Source organism: Cryptomeria japonica, chromosome 11 (genome assembly GCF_030272615.1).
Source record: "Cryptomeria japonica chromosome 11, Sugi_1.0, whole genome shotgun sequence".
Taxonomy (NCBI): Eukaryota; Viridiplantae; Streptophyta; class Pinopsida; order Cupressales; family Cupressaceae; genus Cryptomeria; species Cryptomeria japonica.
This window is the reverse complement of record NC_081415.1, coordinates 18,668,102-18,689,240: the sequence shown is the minus strand read 5'-3', so window position 1 is coordinate 18,689,240 and position 21,139 is coordinate 18,668,102. Positions and strand designations below refer to the sequence as shown.

The following is a 21,139-nucleotide window of genomic DNA, read 5'->3' as shown; positions in this document are numbered from 1 at the left end:
TCCTCTAAAACTGTAGAAAAAATATAGGAAACTTAACAGCAAGTGGGTTTGAACTGAATTGCACTCGGTGTTGAAAGTAGCTGAAAGCTAACCAGGACAGCCTTGATTTTTGAATCTGGACCTATTGAATTTGATCTAGATTACTGCCATGCCATATCGAGGCATGTATTGTATCCATATCCAGTATGAAATACGTTACATACGTGTATTAGGGCAGGGGAGAAAAAGTATCCCACAAATGTGGCAAAAACAGAAAACATCCATATTAACTTATTAAGAAAATTCCAAATTCGTATTTTTCAAGGCTTGGCAATACTTGAAGGACAACTCACAGTATAACCAAACAAGGTGAAGAAGCCCAACAGTAAAAGAAAAGACCTGGCCAGTCTAGTAATTGAAGATCAACAGTAAAAGCAAAGACCTAGCCAATCTTGTAATTGAATGGCACCTTGCAGTATAACCAAATAAGCTTAAGAGGACCAACAGTGAAAACAAGGTCCCTGCAAGTATTGTGTACTCGAGAGATGGTAAAAGCTGAGTACCAGTGGTGCAATAGGACAAAGACTACAATCATATCAGAACCAAAATGCAGTTTCAATCTTCAAGCAAGTGGAAGACAATAGAGATGTTATATATTTCCAGATTGTTTTCTAGCAGAAATCAAGAAATGTCAAATATAAATTTTTGAATACAGTCAAAGAGGCTGCCAAAGAGATCCACCTCTTGCTCTAATTTTAACCATGTCTTCTTCTGTCTATTTGAAAACCCTTGCAGGCATCAAAGCAACTGAAAGCCTGCTTGTTATTTTAATAAATCGATTCACTGGTCTGGTGAGATCATGGAGAAGTTCTCTGTCACACTAAAAGCAATTGTTTTGGGTCGAGAAAAAAGGACAGGTTGTTAGAGATAAATTTACAAAAATTTGGTGATTGCATTATTTGATTCGAGAGCAATGGCGATTAAAAATGTTTTGCAGGTGATTGGAAACTACGGCCTCACCTTCGTCTATAAATACTTAATTTCCATCTTGTCTTCGAAGCCCAAGAAAAAGCTACACAAAGAGCTGACAAGATTGACTACAAAGGGTCCCATCTATGGTCGTGCCTATTCTAGTTCCAAAACAGATCTTTCGTACAGCGTGTTAGTGACAGGTTAGTCAATCACAGTCGTTAATTGCAAAATCGACAATGTAAAACGCGCGACAAACACGCGTGTTAGTCAATTCGTACTGTCTTTTTGGAGCAAGAATAGATACGTCCCCCATCCATCAAGATTGATTGCAAAGGGTCCCATCCATAAACTTTCGCAAATAAAAAACAATGAAGATGCAACGGCTGCGATGTTATTGATCGTCTTGCATTCCATTTCCAACCGTTTCTACCGTCGATGTCTAAAATGAGTCCATCCATTTCATATAAAACACGCCTTCGACGTAATTATTTGAAAATCAGAATACAGTGAGTCTTTTATTTTTTGACATTTTGAGTGTTGCATACACATTGTTGTGACTAGATAAAACTTAAAAAAACATAGTTTAGTGTGAGTTTTGTAATTGATTTATGGTGTGATATATTCATAATAGTATATAATAATAAATTGTATATAAATTATGTTTTCTTTTTGTAATTTAGTAGTTGAAATTGCATATAAAATTGTGGATTGTAATAATTAGATGTTGTTTTAGGGTTTTTATAGAAGGTTTGTGTCAAATATATTAGATAGAAAATATTTATTATTTAGATACATCATTTTGTAAAAAATAAATGTGTATGGTCTTGTTACTAGATCTATTCAATATATAATGTTAAATATAGTAGAATTATTAATAGTCTAGATTAATCATAAGATCTTTGATTGAATTCATAAATTAAGTCTTATTTAATTATCTTAAGTATGATAGAAGAACTATTCATGGCTAAGGCAAATCTGTGTGTTTGTTTTGTAAGACAATGAGGCTGTCTATACTTCTTCTATGGCTTGTTGTTGTCTATGACTAAGGTATATGATAATGGTCACAATATGTCATTGCAAACAAGAAGAATTTATTGATGATAAGTAATCAACCTACCCCTATATGTTAATGGGATAATCCTACAAAAGATTATGGGATGTATATACTAAAATATGAAGCAAAATAATGGAGAGGTCTAATTTAAGATATCAAAGTGTTTTCATATAGGCTTGGCAAATTGGGAACTTGGCAAGTTTTTCACATCTTATAACTTATATTAAAAGAGGCTTTTGAAGTGCCCTTGTTTATTCTTAGATAAATATTTAACCTCATTGCAAGAAGAGGCGAAAATGAGTTGGACTGGTAAAAAAGAAACGAGAGACAAATGTAGAAGAGCATGGTTGCAAAATGGAAAATTCATCATCAATGATTATTTTTCTAAAAACACAACAAAGACAAGAGAATATCAAAGAAAAAGAAAGGTTAAAAAAGGGTGGTAACGTATGTAACAAAGAAATAACGGGTGGAAAAATTAGATACTTAAACCTTTGGCCCCAAACCAAATAGAAACTAGTTCCCTTCCCCCCAAGAGCACTTAAAACTAGTGTATTGGAACTATAGAGGTTACCCATGGAAAAGTGGATCTAGGTTAGGGCATACCACTAATGGTAGAGACATAATATGTCCCATGAAAACTCATGAGCATGATGGTTGAAAGACACCTACTTTTGAAGGCTACACAATTTATAATTTAGAAGAATGTAGGTAATAATGGCAAGGGATATAATTACATAAATATCATAATAAAAGAAGCATGGGAAAGAAACATTCAACTATAGAAAATAGTCCAAAATAAGCAATACATTTGATTTAAAATTTTTGATAATGGTAAACACACCAAAATTGTACCATGTTAAATTTTGCCATCTAAGTTTCAAATTTTTCTAGAAGAAATGGGTTAGGATGTAAGGACCACTTTATAGTCCTAAAAAATATATTTCATCTTTATCTCAATACAAGGAATTTCTTAAAACTGGCTAACCTCAATTTGAGGATAGCTGATGAATAAATTAGCATAGTATACAACAAAGAGGATAATAATCCTCTATGACTTATTGAAAAGGAAAACAAAAATAGTCAAGGTGTTAATGAAGAATGTCGAATTCAATCATTTTGGTGAAGGATTAATTATATTTTGTGGTATTTTTTATTTTGTTATTTGTAATAGTATGGGTAGATAAAGAACTCTAAAATTTATGCATACAAGACATATAACAAATCAAGTATCGTTGATTATGCTACTTGTTCATAAAGCTTGATTGATAAGATAATAAAGGTTGCAATGAAAAAAAACTTAATGTACCCATTGAAAGATTGAATATATCTACTAAAGCCTATATTTTCATATCCATTCAATTTAACCTACTTCTTCATTCACTTTTCTTGTGTCCAAACATATTACAATAGTGACATTTCCATTAAAGGATTGATTTTTGATCCGACTTCTACATTCACTAGCTCTAAATCCAAATTTATTGCATGAAAAAAAGTTATCATTAAAAGATGAGGAATACATCGAAAGAGTAGAAGGAGATCTCTTGAAGTTCTTCCAATTCTAGGAGTTGCAAAGGTTCCCAATCGAAATGAAATCATTGTGATTCTTTATTAGAGTTCTTCAATTCATTCTTGATCCTTTTCTTTCCTTTATCCTTCTTATTAGATTAATTACAATATTTACCACTTTCATAGGCAATCCCTCCTTTATCTTTACTATGTTTTTGAGAACTGGGCATTGCATCAAGTACTTCACTTCTACCTTTGATTTTTAGTCCATTTTAAAACTAATCATTAGCATCTTTTAGTTCCTTCTTAAGTCTAATCACTTCTTCTTCATGTCTTGAACATTCTTTATTCTTCTCATCAAGCTTTGTTTCAAAATCATCAATTACCTTCTTTCTTTTTCAAGCAAGCTTCTTAAATAAATAATCTTTTCAATTGCTTTGTTGTGTTTTTCTCTTCTTTCTTCGAAGTCTGCCAACACAGATCTTAATTCTTATTTCATATCAACAAAAATATAAACATAATCCCAATCACTCTAACTCATTAAATCCATATCATTCAGCTCTTCTCCAAACATAGTGTTAAAATTCCTAGATCTAACTCAATGGTTAAGCTATTTCTTTAGGTACCAAAGCTCTAATACCAAGTGTTGAACACTACTAGATGCTAAGAGGGGTGGTGAATCAACATACACTAAAACTTGATTAGATTAAACAAACTTAAACCATAATATTCATTCATCAAATGTGCATGAAAGTATTTAATAACTGAAAAAATAAATGTATCCACACAAGAACGCCAATATTTTTCCATGAAAAAAACAAATTGGGAAAAACCATGTTGAGAATCAAACTCACAATATATGTAATAAGTGTTTAAAATGAGTATAGGCCATAGGCTAGGGAGATCACTACTCTAAACTTGCAAGGTAAAGGACATAACTTTAGGAAAAGATACAAAAAAAAAGAGTTGCACAACCAAAGAACACTTCTTTAGGAAAAGATGCAAACTACTTGTCTAGATACAATAATGATAACAAATTGAATTGCAATAGAGAATAGCATCTACCAATATGCAGATAGGAGTTCACAACTTGATACTCATTTGACTCAACTTCTTTCTCTACAACATAACACATCCAGACCACTGCACTATTTTAAACTCGAATCACATCTTACATACTCATCTCCATTCCATACACCTACAATACACACCTCTACCACATGTCCCAACCCAATTGATCTATTTATTATATACCAACTGGATCAATAATAATCTCTACAAGGTTGGCCAGAAGAAGATGTAAAATGTATAATTTGCATCATTGACCCAAACACAATGAATGCAAAAGGAAAAAGAGACATGTGAGGGTTCACACCAAGTCGACACACCTCCCAAATATACCAAAAAGACTTTACATGCAATTGCTCAAATCAAAACACTTAAGATAGTTCATATTGATTTGTTTTACCAAAAACACTTAATCTGGACCTAAAAAAGTATATGTGGACCATCACAAAAGTATCATAATGTGATAGAAGTATGAATTGAATGATCCACAACACCCATAGAGAACTAGCAAGATGAGTAATGCATAACATTCTGAACATAGACAACTCTTATAGTCAACATCTATCAACTGAAAAATGAAATGTAGGAAGATCAATCCACGAAAACTATTCTATACCAATCTACAAGTCCATCTAATACATATCCAATGTAGCCATACATTAACAAACAAAGATACCAGTTACCATAATAATTTTTAGATTAAGCAAAAAATGCATCAGTCATTCAGAAACACAACATATTAATATACAAAACACTTTCAAATAGTTTCCATAGTATATCCACCAAATCCTAAAAGCACCACATCATTTTACATAAAGACTGTATACAACTTTGCATCATACTAATTAGTGATAGATATTTGGGCCAACAACCAGATATAACCAATATCAAAGGCTTAACCAAAATATTGTCAAACCATATACATTTGCATTGTGATACTTTCAAACCAATAGCCAGATCAACAATAAGACTCAACAATGCATAGACAAACCAATAGCACCAACAACTGAACCACTACTAAGTTTACCAACATTGACAACCAATACTTATATGTCAACAAAAACTCAATATGTTTGATAAATACTCATATATTTAACATCAATGACAACCAAGACTCACATGTTCAACAATTTAAACCACATTGGACCATCAGTATGAGGCCTATTTAGAGACCAATGTCCCATGAGGATAAAAAATTCTCATTGCCTATTTGAGGACTAACTTGCATCATCTTCAATGTGAAACTAGTAGATGGAAAAGGCCAAAAGAGAATTGAGGATAGAGGGTATGTATCTTTTATACTATTAGGATAGTAGAAACAAAAAGTATGCTCTAGATCATGTACAAAAGTAATATAGTAGCAACATTTTTTTATGATTTATTTTATAAGGAGAAGGTTGAGAGAATGGAGGAGTTCATTATCAAATTGAATATCAAAATATTAATAGTTCAAAAAACAAAAATAGTAGGGTCGAAGTAGCTTGATTACTACGAGCAAAGAGACTCTTGTCCCTCTGGTGCCAATGAGAAGGTGAGCAACCCTAAGAGGAGGAAAGAGATGAGCGAACTTTGACCAAAGGGATTGGTGTCACAAGAGTGTTTTGTGGTATATTTGATAATGCTCAACCTTGCTTCCCCCTCAAGGTGCTACTCTTGGGTGGCCCTTTGGGGGTGCTTTTGGGTGTCTTGCTAGTGCTGCTCCTAGGTGTTTGTCAGGGGATACTTCCAAATGATTTGTTTCTAGCAAGTTTCTTTAATTGGCATTGGCTATTTCTTAGACCTATGATGAAAATAAAGAAAAATATGATGAAGATGGAACCCCTGACATCACTTTGAACTTTATTGATATATGAAAGATGCTGAAGAATTAGAAACTATCACCTACACCTACTGCTACGGCTCTCACTATAAGAATTTTATATTTATGTAATGTTTTTTATATGAACCTTAACCTTGTTTGAACTAAAATGTGATTTTCTATCCACTTATTTTTTTTAATACATGTCCTTTTATTCTCTTACATATAGAAATGTTGACGATCATTAAAAATAGTAGAACCTATTGTCCTATTGACTATGTTAATCTTGTGAATCATATTAACTATCCTATTCCTCACGCCATTGACTATCATATTCCTCACGCCAATGACGAGGACAAACATATCCACCCAGCCCAACATGGGTCCAGTTAACCTGTGAACAATATGAAAGATGATTTTTCGTGTTTACATTTTAAAGGTGAATAACCAGAGAGCATTAGAGGCATAAGGGGGGAAACCACGTAAAAACTATGAAATTTCTGCAAGACACAAAAAGGTAAGTCTGCACCCTTTTGTAAGTTTGGATTATCATATTCATTTTATAGAACGAATTATTTTTCACAATTCATGGTAGCTGTTAGTTAATGTTTTTAGTTTTATTTGTGTATAATTTGTTTTGTATTTCAGATCATATTCTTGTTGGAATATTGTTTAGTAATTCCTCCTACTTGCATAGTTTTATGCTTTTAGTTTTTCAGTTTTGTTTGAGATGATTATGCATAAAAGTTGTTTTAGTTTTTTAGTTTTAGTTTTTTGCTTTATTTCTAATAATACAAGTTCTAGATGTATCTAAGACCTCTATATAATGAGGCAGTTGTAATTCATTCTCTATCAATTAGTCTGATCCTTGATCAGTTGATCAAGAAGTCTGATCTTTGATCAGTTGATCAAGAAGCTCTTGTAATTTCTTCAATTAATAGAATAGTTTATTTGTGTTCCAATTTTATATTTCTTTCAATTCTGTCATCCATCAACAGAATTAAAGAATACTCAATAATTGTTGATGGATCACATTTCTGATCCGAAACATTGATACAAAAAAATTATAGACAATCAAAATCAGAAACATTAACTAACAAATTCATTTTATGTTTATTGCATCCATTTCTACTTCAATTTTGTTTTCCTCTATGGCCAGTTGTATTTAAACCCGCCTTGAATTTTTCTTTTGCATGATGATATTTGTCAGTCATTATGTTTTATGTTGGAACAGAAAATGGAAGACGAGCTGGAGCTTGAAAATGGCAGGAGTGAGTGTGTTCCTTTTATTCTTCCCTTCCTCGCTTACTGCACAAGTGGATACAAGTTTTATCTTCAACCAATTCGATGCTTCGACCCTCGAATTGTTTGGGAATGCTTCAGTGCAGTCCAAAGCCATCTTCCTTACTAATCAATCCCAATACAGTATCGGCCGTGCTTTTTATGGACATCCTGTGAGTATGAAAGATAGTGGGTCTCTGAGTTCTGCTTTGTCTTTCAGCACAAGTTTTGTGTTTAAAATTATTAACGCCGGTTCATGTCTCTCACGAAGCGGGCATGGACTGGCGTTTATAATGACGCCGCACAGATCTCCAGAGGGTTTTTTACCTTCTGGGTATCTTGGCCTGTTGAAAAATATTTCAAGCATGGGAAAGGCCTCTAATCATCTCTTCGCGGTTGAGTTCGACACAGTAAAGAACTTGGAATTTTTGGACATTGACGACAATCACGTTGGTGTCGATTTGAACGACCTCACATCTGTAAAATCTGAGACTGCAGGCTACTGGAATGACAACAGCCAGTGGCGAGAATTGGATCTCAGCAATGGCCAGAATATTCAGGCTTGGATTGATTATGACCATCCTCTAAACGAGCTCAAAGTAACCATCGCAGAGGCATGTTCAAATCGCCCAGAGAAACCCCTGTTATATTTGAAAAATATATCTCTGTCCGACATTCTTGAAGAAGAAATCTACGTTGGTTTCTCAGCAGCTACAGGAGGCCTGGCTGGAGAGCATTACGTAGTCGCCTGGAGCTTTACTACAAACGGAGCAGCCTCGTTCCTGAATTTGGAGCTATGTGATGTTATTACACACAGAAAATCCAAGAGCTCAAATTCCAGATTGATAGCTGGCATTGCAATCTCTTGCATCCTCCCCCTCCTGGTGGTGGCGGCAGCAACGCTTATGCGGTGGAAAAGAAATCAGTACAGAGATATTATTGAAGAATGGGAGATGGAGTATTGGCCTCACAGATTTAAGTACAAAGACCTACATATTGCAACAAAGGGTTTCGGAGAGGAAGAACTTTTGGGATCCGGAGGCTTTGGTCGTGTGTACAGGGGAGTTCTGGCCACAAACGGCCTCCAAGTAGCGGTGAAATGCATCCTCAGAGAAACTGAGGAAGGGATGAGGGAGTTCATAGCAGAGATCTCCAGTCTTGGTCGCCTTCAACATCGAAATCTTGTGCAGATCAGAGGCTTCTGCAGGCGAATAAAGCGGTTATTCATAGTTTATGACTACATGCCAAGTGGCAGCCTGGACAAGATGATATTTGGAAAGCCAAAGAAGGTGTTCGAATGGATTCACAGGTACAAAGTCCTGAAAGATGTTGCCGCGGGTTTGCTCTATCTTCACGAAGGATGGGAGCAACGTGTAGTGCACAGAGACATCAAGTCCAGCAACGTTCTGCTGGACTCGGAGCTCAATGGAAAGCTTGGAGATTTCGGGCTTGCGCGTCTGTATGAGCATAACGAAAACTCTCATACTACTCGTGTGGTGGGAACGCTGGGGTACATTGCGCCGGAGCTCATACACACTGGAAAAGCCTGCCCAGCCACAGATGTGTTCAGCTTTGGTATTTTTCTGTTGGAGGTTGCTTGTGGAAGGAGACCTGTTGAGCCCACTCTCCAACCTGAACAAGTAGTTATGGTGGACTGGGTGAGAGAGTTGTATTCGGCGGGCAATCTCATGGATGCAGCCGACCCGAATCTTGGTGGGCAATATGATGAAGTTGAGATGGAGAGAGTGCTGAAACTGGGGCTGCTCTGTTCTAATCCACAGCCAGAAGGCAGAATCGGCATGAGGCAAGCTTTGCAAATACTTGAAGAAGAAGCTCCGATACCAGGCTTTTCTGATGAGTTTAATTTGGAGATGAATGCACCCAAAAGTAGTTTGAATTCTCCTTCGTACTCCACTTCCATGTCTCTTGATTGACGATAGACTCTACGCAGTCAGGGCAAAACATCAACCTTCAAAAACTTCTTTTCTGACACTGTATAAGATGGATTTTCTTGTGTTTTGCTATTGTTCTAGACTCGTGAATGTAAGGTTTTGTAGTACTTTTGGGTGCCTGTAGGATTCTGGAGCACCAATTTAGGTGTACGTAATCCCACCTGACCTGAATGTCTTACGTATATTTTTTTATTATTAATTTTTTATTTTTATCTTCATTTTAATTTTAATGTTACTGAATTGAGTATGATACAAATCCATAGTATGAAATAAATAATAATTTTCGGGATAAGAACAGACTGCTTAATGTTCAAGGTAAGAAGTGCCTGATCTAGTCACATCTAATCAATTTTGTGCTTGACTCAGTTATGATAAAAAATGTTTTATCATCCCTGTTGAAACCAACCAGAATCATCGAACAGGATCAAATTCCATTGAAACAAGAGCTGCAAAGCAGCAAAGATCCTGCCCAGGGATGCAGAGACTGAGTTTGCATAAAAGAGCTGGTCAATGTTTCGAACAATTGAAAACTGTAAAATGGTTTTGTATTCATGGGTACACATCTCTGCAATAAAGCAGTTATCAGCTTACTTGAAAGAGGAAAATCGAGAGTTTCAAAGAGGAAAATCGAATAATTTCTGCAGCCCAACATCCAGATAAGCAAAAAGTAAAACACTCGAATGATTTGCAATTTGAATGGCGAATTCTGAACTGAGACAAGATACCTTCGTCCCACAGAGATGTATCTACATGAACATATGTTACATATTTTGTTGGAATCGCACCACAAAGCTCTATCATCGGTACCTGGTCATGATTTGCATCTTCATCACCTTTACTAGGTTGTAATGGGCATTCTTAAGATTTCAAATGAGCATTGTGATCATTCCTCCTGGAGATGCTTGTAACTCAGATTTCCCTGAGTCAGTTCCACTGGTGCATTTTTCACATGGAGATTCTGTAACAACTTCAATTACATTGCAGGAAAATACTGTATGCCATTGATGTAGCCAAAAGCATTGTCATCTAGTTTTCTGGTAGAGTTGCTATTAAACTGTTCCCAACTATAATTGCACATGCTTGTCTCCATAATAATGGTTTTTTATTTACTAACAATGCGGGTTTCATCAGAAAATATTAGTGCAGGGTTTCATGGAAGATCGTAATGCCTTTATACAAAGCCTTTTAAGTAATAGCCACAATAATAATTAGGTCTAGCGAGTGAATTTGAATATCCGTTCTGTCCTAAAACTCAGAATTCGAAGTCCCCTAAAAATAAAAATTTCAGAAGACTACTCTTTGAGTAAATTGGAGAGAATCAGGAGGTATAGCATTTCTAATCATGTCATTGAAATTATTTCTACTACTAATGAATAAATAAGCACGGTGTCATGCTAGAAATCGTGAAACTTAATGCCTGAGAAAACAGTACTGTGACGAGTATCTTTTGTCAGATTTCAAAGCTACGACAGAAAACATAGGCCTAACAGAGTGGGCATTTTTAACTACTGATGATGCAGAGCAATACAATGACCCACCAAACTCTAGAGTTTTCTTTCATGATCATTGTTCAAACAACAGCTAGGGGAAATCTTCTTCTAGACTAATTATGATGCAGGAGCATTACAATGACCAACCAAATTCTAAACTTTTCTTTCATGATCATGGTTCTCATAAGGAAAAGCTTCTTCCCGCCTGATACTCAAATGTACTTTTGAGACGTGGAGAAGAAATTAGTAGGCCAAACAGAGTGGACATTTTCAACTAATGATGACGTAGGGCATTACAATGACCAACTAAATTTTGAAGTTTCCTATAATGATCTGATTAAAAAATGCGTTCTCTCCTATCGAATTACGGTGAATGCTTTGTATCATCGAATCAGAACCCCCAGGATTGATTTTTGACAGTTAATTGTTAAATGCCGATCAATTTTCACATTGCATAAGGGAGAAATCCTCAAATGATAGTGAATTGAAAAGTCAGTTTAATCACTATTTAGTGCATGTGCCCCCCGCTATAGTTCCATATGATTTTTCTTACATATTTTATTGATGTCTAATAAAAAATTGACTTGATTTGATTTTCACAGTATTATGGACGATCTTTTTGATTGATTTGGACTGAAATGGTTTAAATCTTGCGTTTGGAATATTTTGCTATTTATGAATGTAATACAATTAATGATGTTTTTTTGGTTTTTTTCTTTTCAAAAGACATGATTATTTTATGGTGATATTTAAAACAATTAGTTGATTTGATTTCTTAAATTTTACCAAATGACTTTTAATTGTTCATAAGTTGTGGGTTGGTGGTGTTGCATGCAACTTCTTGTTCTCGAGCTAAAATATATGTTTGTACAAAAGAGAATTTTTTAGTAGAAAGTCAATGGTTCATGAATATTTTTTAAGCTTTCATTTATTATTTCAATTTTGTCTTGTGTCGAGGTGATTTAAGAAGGATAGATTCATAATCAATGTGAGGCTTATTAAATGATCGAATTTTGGATGTGTCACATTAATCATTGGCATGGTCAATTTTATCATCGCATCAAAGATATGATTAAAAATTATCACTTAAAATAACAAAAACTATAAATATTGTTGGGCAAAATAAACAACAATATAACCAATGCTCACTTCTTGCATAAGTAGATTTAATGTGTGCATTGAAGACCTAAACATTATAATTAGATATTGTTTATAAGCTATTCAATATTATTTGTGAGGAAATCTACAATGGCCTAGAATTCGACAGTCATGCCTACCTATCATATGATATTTTTTATGGTGGTTTGGTGATTTCAATGTCTTTTATTTGACGTCAACGCCAAAGGGGAAGTTTGTTGAGTTTGACGATTTTGTCATTGATGTCAATAAGTGTGCTTGTAGAACAAGATCTGTAAGTGATAGAAAAACTTTAAAGACATAGCAATCTGTGTTTGTTGTTGATGTTACAAGGTGACTAAGGCACGAATACACGTTGATAGCACTTCATTTTGATTTCATTCTTCTTTTATTCTGATTGCATCAATCAATTATGACACAATGAATAAAAGTCTCTTGGTGTGAGTTGTAGTTGTATTTAAGATAATGAAGTATATTGTGGTTGTCATCTTCTGGTCATCATCTTTTGACAATGTCAATGCTTACTTATTTGTAAAGCACATGAGCATGAAGATTAATTTGTGAATGTTGCTTAGAATCTATACTAAATATTTGATGCTCTTCCTTCATAGTGATAGAAACTTGAATCTGCAATGTTATAGAATGAGAAGTTGAGAATTCTTGGGCAATAGAAAGAACAAAGACCAGCGATAGAAAGACAAATGACACAATTTTGTCAAAATAACTGAAGAATTTTAACTAGTGTTAATCATTTGTTATCAAATTGTACTTGAAGGTTGTTATTAAGGTTGAATTCTTAATATTATTCTATGCATGGATTTAGAAGATAGTTTAACGTTTAATAGATAGCTACCCTTTTGGTCAATAGGTTTTGTGATTGCTTTCTTCTCAATACTGACTATGAAATATTTGTTGTTTTGAGATTGTATTGATAATAAAAAAAAGAGGCCAACAAAAAATGTGTGAGGAGTTTGTGAGTACACAACAATATGATTTGAGAAATATAATGAATAATAATTTTTAAATGAAATAGAACATCATTCTTAATAACGGTTACAGAAGTTGATTTTGAAGAATAGTGTTGATCGGTGTCAATGTTATTTTTCTTTTTCTAATTTCATAATGCAATGATGTTTGTTGATATAGTGAGATTTTTATAACAGTGAGTTAGACTTTTGTTTAAAAAAAGAATTGTATAAGTTGATATATTTGATTGGTTATATAGTTAGTCATGGAGATGAAGAATTTGTGATAAAATAATGAATGCAAAAATATTCTTGAAGGGAAGTTGGGTAATGTCATAAGTTGTAGAATAGAGACTTGATCTTTGAGTCAATTTGATTGTCAATGATTTGAGGAATGGTAGTGTATCACATTTTTTGTATGGAAATAGAGTAATCCTCTGAGATATGCAATTTGTGAATCTGTAAGGAGTGGATGCTTCTTCATATTGGAGTTGATATTCCTAAAGTTGCAAGGGGTTGGTGCTCTAAACTTTTTGCCAATGAGGCTTGCCGTTGCTACTCCTAATTTGTAACCAATGAGGTTTGGCTATTGAGGCCTAATATAAATCTTGTTTACAGTGGTTTTTTACCCTTTAAGGGTTTTCCACTCAAATATTGGTTTCATGGTGTTATACTCGTGTATTGAATCTCTTGATTGACTTATCCAATGATGTTGATACTACCTTATAATCTTTTGAAAATGTTAATATCATTGTGGTAAATTTTTTCATTGATTAAGAGACTTTTTGTATAGATCACTGATTCACCACCCCCCCCCCCCCCCCCCTCTCAGTGATCCTAGTAATCCAACTGATGGTGTCAAAAACATAGGTTCCTTGTAGAGGTTTACCAGGCCAAGATTGGTCCTAATAGTGGAATATATATAGCTATGGAACAAGAAGGGTCTTCAATTGCTAAAGCCCCTTTGTTTGATGGAAATGATTATGCTTTTTGGAAAGTGAGAATGCAAACCTTTTTTGTTTCTCTAGTAGTAGATGTTTGGTGTTCAGTTGTAAATGGTTATAGTGTTCCTAACACTATACCTATTGATATTGATGGTAAAAGACAATATGAAATAGATGCGAGAGAAAAGCATGTCATACTTTGTTGGCTATGAAAATATATTTTTGTTAAAGTCATGCAATGTAAATCCTCCAAAGAAGTATGGGATAGATTAAACAATATTAATCATGAAAATGATAGCGTTAAGAAAGAAAAGATCCAAACTCTTAGAGGGAAGTATGAGGAATTAAAGATGCGTGAAGAAGAAAAGGTTGTAGAAGATTAGATTTGATGAAATAGTGAATTCTATTCATGGGTCTGGAGAAGAAATAAAAGACAAGGTTGTTGTAAAGAAGGTTTTAAGATCTTTGCCATCCAAATTTGACTCTAAAATATCTTCCATAGAATAAGTAAGAGATACTAATAAGTATGCCATGAATGATCTACATAGAACACTTTAAACATATAAAATGAGGACTTTTAAAGAAGAATCCTCAAGTAGAGAGGCATAATTCAAGGTTGATAAAAAGAGTAAGGCACCTTTTGATTCTGAATACTTTGAAGTTATTAAATCTTATCTTGCAAGAAAACAAAAGAAGGGTTCAAGAAAGAATAAGGATAAACTTCCTTTCAAATTATTTAACTATGGGAGAATGGGACACTTTGTAGCCAAATGCCCTTATGGTGAATCCAATGATGATGAAGATAAGAATAATAGACAAGGTAAAAAGAAGTTCTTTAACAATAGAAGAAATATTTTCTCCAAAAAGAAGAAGAGTTTATTTGTAGATGTTTCTGATAGTGAATCTAAAGATTTTGCAAGTGAGGAAGGTGAGGTTTTTCTCATGGCAATTGGAAGTACTAATGTGGATCAAGGTTTTGTGTTTTAAATGGATAGTGAATCAAAGATGGTGGATGTTGACCTTGAGGGTGAACTGATATGTGCACACAAGGAGATTAAAAGATTAAGAAAGGAGACTTTTATTCAAAAAGACCAAGGTTTGAAAGAGAAGGAGAGCTTGATTAAAAAAAGCAAAATTTTGGAACCATTGGTTTCTAACTTGAAAATACAACTTGAAGAGAAAAAGAGTAAATGGTAGTAATGACAAAGTTTGATTTGACATCCAAGGATGAAGAGTGTAAAAAATTAGAAGTTAAAATTGTAAAGTTTAGAAAGAAACTAGAAAAATATGAAAACACCAGATTAGAAGACATGTTGAGCAAACAAGGAAGGTCCAATAATGTGACTAGTCTGGGTTTTGAAGTTGGACAGAGTTCAAATACTTATGATATTAAATAATTGCATGACATATTCAAATTTGAAAGCAAAAATGCAGATTTAGATGGTCAAGTAAAGGACAACAAAAATTCTCAAAATCCTTCAAAGTCTAATAAAAATCTCTCATTCAAAAGGACAGATATCTAAGACACCAAATGAACATGTTCAAAAGTTCGTCATCAATAAAAGGTCTTTTTAGAGGCCAATATCCTATGTGAATAAAATAAATTATTTCTTAGTTGTGGACTAAATTGCATCATCTTTAGTGTGAAACAAGTAGATGGAAAAGGCCAAAAGAGGTTTGGGACAACAAAGTGTGTATTATACATAGCTTTAGGATAGTGGAAACAAATAATCACCTTTAAGTCAAGTGCATAAGTAATATAGTAGCAACAATTTTTCATGATTTATTTAGTGAGGAGAATGTTGAGAGAATAAAAAAGTTCATTACCAAACTGAATAGAAAAATTTCAACACTTTGCAAAATAAAAAAATTAGGGTCTAAGCAACTTGATTACCATGTTCTAAGAGACTCATACCTCTTTGGCAAGGGCAAGAAGGTGAGCGACTCCAAGTGGAGGAAGAAGATTCTGGCCAAAGGGATCAGTGTTAGAAGACTGCATCATAGCTTGTTCGATAATAATCATCCTCACCTCCCCTCAATGTTTTTCTACTAGGTGGTCTCTTGGGAGAACTTTTGGGTGGCTTGATGGTGGTGCTCTTGGGTATTCATCTAGTGATGCTTTCGAATGGTTTGTTTCCAAAAAATTTCCATGGTTGGCACTGGTTATTTCTAGGACCTTTGATGAAGATGAAGAAGGATAAGATGATGTGTGGGACCCCTTGATCTCACTCTAGGCCCCAATGATGTATGGGTAGGTCAACCAATTGAGATCCACCACCTCCACCTAGTGCTACTTCTCTCACCACGTAGAATTTTTTATGTTTATCTATTTTTTTGATGTAAACCTTTACCCCATTTTGAAAATTAGAGTGTGATATTATCTGGACATCAATCATTTTTTGAATATATATTATTTATGTCCTTTATAAATAGAATTCTCATATGTATTGATACAAAAAATAATAGTCTATTTTATCATTGACTATCTTATGTTTGAAGATTAAGTCATTCTATTCTTAAAAATATCTAATTGGTCACACCATTGATTAATGTTATGATCAATGGGCATGATGGTTTCACTTGTTCCACTATAGGCTCCATCACTTTTCCTACTAAGGTTGGCACTAAGTTCTTAGATGCTACCTTTGCTATTATCCCTAATTCTGACCAATTTCATGTGAAATTGGAGCATTGGCTCTCTTCCATGAAAGGTATTCATTATACCATCCCTAAATAGTTGAATTTCCCTCATGATGAGTGTAGTATCGAAATCAACCATTTTCTTTACAAGACCTTAGCAAAAAATGGAAAATTCACCTTAGATAGCTTTTGGCCTCAGAAACTTGAACCTTCGAAGCCCTAAGAAGATCTCCTTTTCTTATCCTATCAAAAGTTCAAACATGATCAGCCTTGAGTAAACCTAAGGATCCTTCAACCATAGATATTCCTCCTCCTCAACCTAAACCTAAACTTATTCCTACTCCTTCTATTCCTCCCATATATGTTGTCGCCCCACCTCCTACATCATAGAGAGGAAAGTAGCTAGCATCCTACATTTCTCAACCTAGTGAGGTTTATTTTGTTCCTCCCCCTCCAAGGGAAGCAAATAAGAATATGTTGATTGATAGATCTAAACCTTTGTGAGTTTCAAGCTGAACCAAGAGAAATTATATTGTGAGAAAACACTGATGAAGACATCATGCCTAGGCTCATGAACTTGCTTCCCAAACCATTTCCTCCCCTAAAACGGGAAGTGTTGACTTGATCTCATTTTCCAAACCTTTTCGTAGCCCAAGGAGAGAATTTGATCTTAATCAACCATGCCAAAAATTAAAATTGTCTATGCAAAATGATGATTTATTTCCAATGTGCATTAAATATCCTATTATGATTAATTTGGATGATGATGTTGATGATAATAATGTTATTTATTTTAAATTTTTTGATGATATGTATGAGGTTATTGAGATTAATCTTGAGCTCTCTTAAATATATGTATGAGGTTATTGAGATTAATCATGAGCTCTCTTCAAGATTTTTAAAAGCATTAATCCTAGGTCCTAGTCACAAAAATAGTGACTCATCATTAGTGCATGGTCCTTGTTTGGAACTTGTCATAGCCCCATATACCATTCTTTTTATGGCTTCTCTTGCATCTTGTCAACCATCCCTAAATGGTGTTGATCAAGATTGGGAGGTAGATGACTTGCTAGTCTAGCATCACTTGTGTGGTAGATTCACTTTTGTGTGCTTGCCTGTATGTGATGTACTTCCACTGTGTTATGCTTCTTGATACTTCTTTATGTTATATTAGGGTCTCTTTGGATCCCTTGTTGCTCTATTGGCACAAGGTAATAAAGAGGCCAAACTTGTTGTAACATTCTCCTATTTGTATCTCAATTCTTTTATACATTGTATTCATGTTATGTTGTAAATGTGCTATTGTAGTAAATGTTTTTTTGTACTAACTAATTGGGAATGATGTAAAGTTTTGAGATCTCTCTTTTTGGTCTCTACAATGTTGACCCAAAAATACCTTTTTTTGTTTATCTTATGTGCTCTTCCTCTATTGTGTTTGTAGTTCCACTACCTTTTGGCGATGAGTTTAATTTAATGCAATCATACTTGATATACATGATTTATCAAATGTGCATACTGACTCCAATTAGTGGATCCCTTATGTTCTCTCTTTTGTCTTGTGCTCCATTGTTCTTGATTTGTTGTTGCTTGAGGCATATCATTGTGGAAATGTGCTTGTCTTTTGGATGCATGTATGCTACCTTAAAGTAATTGCTCCCAATAAGGTGTTGGCTATAGATTTGACATTAGAGAATGAACTCTTCTCTTTTTTACACTTTGTGCATAAATCTCAAGATTTTGTTTGTACACTTTTATCACACACCATGACATGTTTTAGATTATCTCACAAAATGAGCCTTTTCCCTATGATCTTTGCCCTGATTTTTTAGTTCAATTTTGTTTATTTTGTGACATGACTCGTAGTAAGCATTATCCTTACTAGGGAAGCTAGTCATACTCTCTCTCTTCTCCATGTGTTTCTCATTTTCTCTTAATATTAGATTGATAATATCCTAAGTCCTTGGGGGCTTGTTATTTCTTTCCTCTATTATATCTTGATGAAATGTTTTCAATGCTATTATGTACTTTAACGAGAGTATGGGTGTAGGCTCATACTCTTTCTTTAGTGGAGACTAAATGTAGCATTGTAAATTGTATCCCTATATAATTTTCACCCCCTCTTAGGCCTCACCTCATAACTCAGCCTTCCATGTTTTAACCATGTTTTATCATTCTCACACCAACTTCAAATCTTAATCTTCACCTAGCACCTCATTTTGTCGTCTCAAATTTAACCCTATTAGGCTGGAAAAGAATGTTAGAGATGTCCTCATTCTAGGACAAGGGCATCCTCGACTAGCTTAAAGGAGTCCAATTTTGGTCTCAACAATAGTCATAAGGTTTGAACGAGAATTTCATTCATGTGTAAGCCTATTTTAAAATTTAACACATGTTTGGTGAGGTGAGGTATAAAACAAAGTCTTACCCTATCATTTGAACATCTACATGATTCAAGTATCAATTCAATTCTTATCAAACAAATTCAAGTGAGCAAGGAATCAATCATTTTCAAGGCATTAACAGAGAGGTCGTGCATTCAGATTTCAAGCATTCAAGATTGCATCCATGATCAATATTATATGAAGAAATCCTACATGACAACATCAGCCTTTGCATAAAACTTCTAGATAAGTTTTATCAAGGTATCACATTCCAAGTTCAACATTTCAATTCAAATTTAGCCTCTGCGCTCAAAAGGCACACTTTGCACTTTCATTCTATTTGAATTTCAATTTCAATTATAGGGTTAATTCAATACCTAGAGTTTGACATAAGAGAGCCCTATAAAAAAAAATCCTCTTCTTTTGTGTGCAAGTTATAGGTTCAAAAGATGCAATTGTAGAATCAAGTAGAGTAGATAGAGACATTCAGATACAATCCTTGTAGATGCTAAAAATGAAGGAAAAGGTTCCCCCACACCTTCATGTTTGACAAAATTTTGATGAATATTTTGGGATAGATTCTAAGTAGCATTCTGATCCCAAAAAGGTCTGTTGTAACCTAAATCTAGCACTTTGAGGACAAGGTCACCCAAAGCATCATGTCCTGCACTTTCAAGCCCAAATTCGACATAGAATCCATTTAGCTCCTTAATTCCAGATCTGAAATTAATTTTGCATATCAAATCTAAAACTAATTGTTTATGTTAATTTATGTTAATTTTACATTTTTATCCCTAGATCTAGCATTCAACCTACATCTTTACATGTAGTCAACTTTCAACTCTAACCAAGGAGAACTCAAATCCACCATGTGTTCTTAGTCCTTCTAATCATATTTCTAATTGAACCAAGTGAATTCATCTTTCCTCTTCTTGGAATGTAACGCCTTTATGGATATAGGTCTTGTTCTTAGTTTACATGCATAAACTTGTGAACACCCCCATTTTCCTACATTACTTATATTTATTCACTTTGTTGAATTGAATATGCAAACTAATAAAATTCATGAGACTGCTAGCTTCTACAAATTTCAAAGCTTGGTTTATAAAGATTAAAATATATTAAAAAATCTATGGGAATGCCCACTTTAAAATATTCCTAAAAATATTTTCAACTCCCATTGAAATTTTCAAAGAATACTCCATCCATGACAGTCCACCTAAATCAAACATATGCATAGTAAGTTGAGACACACCTATAACAACTTCATCAATTTTCTAGCAATTTATATTTGTAGATCGAGTTCCTTTTTGTATGCTAATTTTAATTTTGCAAGCATGAATACTAGTTTTGTAGGCATTGATTTGAATGTGGGCAAGAAGCAATCAATCTACATATTCTAAGGTATTCAACTAATAATAAAGTACTTTTTACTTGAATCAATTCCTATCATCATTAGTAGTATCCTCTTCCAACTTCATTTCAATATGTCTCACATTCAATTTTTCATATTTAATAATTAAATTTATATTTATTATTTTAAGTTCCAACTCTAAAATCACTAAAATCCTATGATTTTATTTTGTTTAATTATTTTCTCTAGATGACATTATGAGTAAGCCTAATTATTCCTACACATTATTTAACAAACCTAATATTCTTACACAACCTAATGGTTTGGGGATGAAGTTCTCTTAATAAATTTGAGGATAGGAATCCACAATCTCTATTATTCATAATGTCATCTAGAGAAAATGATATAATACTCACTACATGCTCATTTCTTTAGAGAGAAGAAGCGATCATGTTAGTGTCATAATCTTGTCAAGGTAACAGGGAGTGACCTCTATAGAATCAGAACAATGTTGAGGAAAAGTGTCTATATAGATCTTTAGGTTTTGATTTAGTCTCTCTATGAACTTAATGATTTTGTCATTTGCACCAAACTGTTGGATTACATAATATTCTT

At 33.9% G+C, this 21,139-nt stretch overlaps 1 protein-coding gene across 1 annotated transcript; it reads left to right on the top strand.

Moving 5' to 3' along the window:
* The first annotated feature begins 6,748 nt into the window (after nt 1–6,748).
* Nucleotides 6,749–9,825, top strand: LOC131049466 (L-type lectin-domain containing receptor kinase SIT2-like). Its single transcript, XM_057983523.2, has 2 exons — nt 6,749–6,897; nt 7,615–9,825. The coding sequence occupies exons 1-2, from the start codon at nt 6,872–6,874 to the stop codon at nt 9,593–9,595; spliced, it is 2,007 nt and encodes a 668-aa protein (XP_057839506.2). The 5' UTR covers nt 6,749–6,871; the 3' UTR covers nt 9,596–9,825.
* The last annotated feature ends 11,314 nt before the right edge of the window (nt 9,826–21,139 follow it).

Excerpts from the sequence above, each read along its gene's own strand:
- LOC131049466 (XM_057983523.2), top strand. The coding sequence starts at position 6,872 with ATGAAATTTCTGCAAGACACAAAAAG. Across the intron at positions 6,898-7,614 it reads TTTCTGCAAGACACAAAAAG|AAAATGGAAGACGAGCTGGA; the intron begins GTAAGTCTGCAC and ends ATGTTGGAACAG.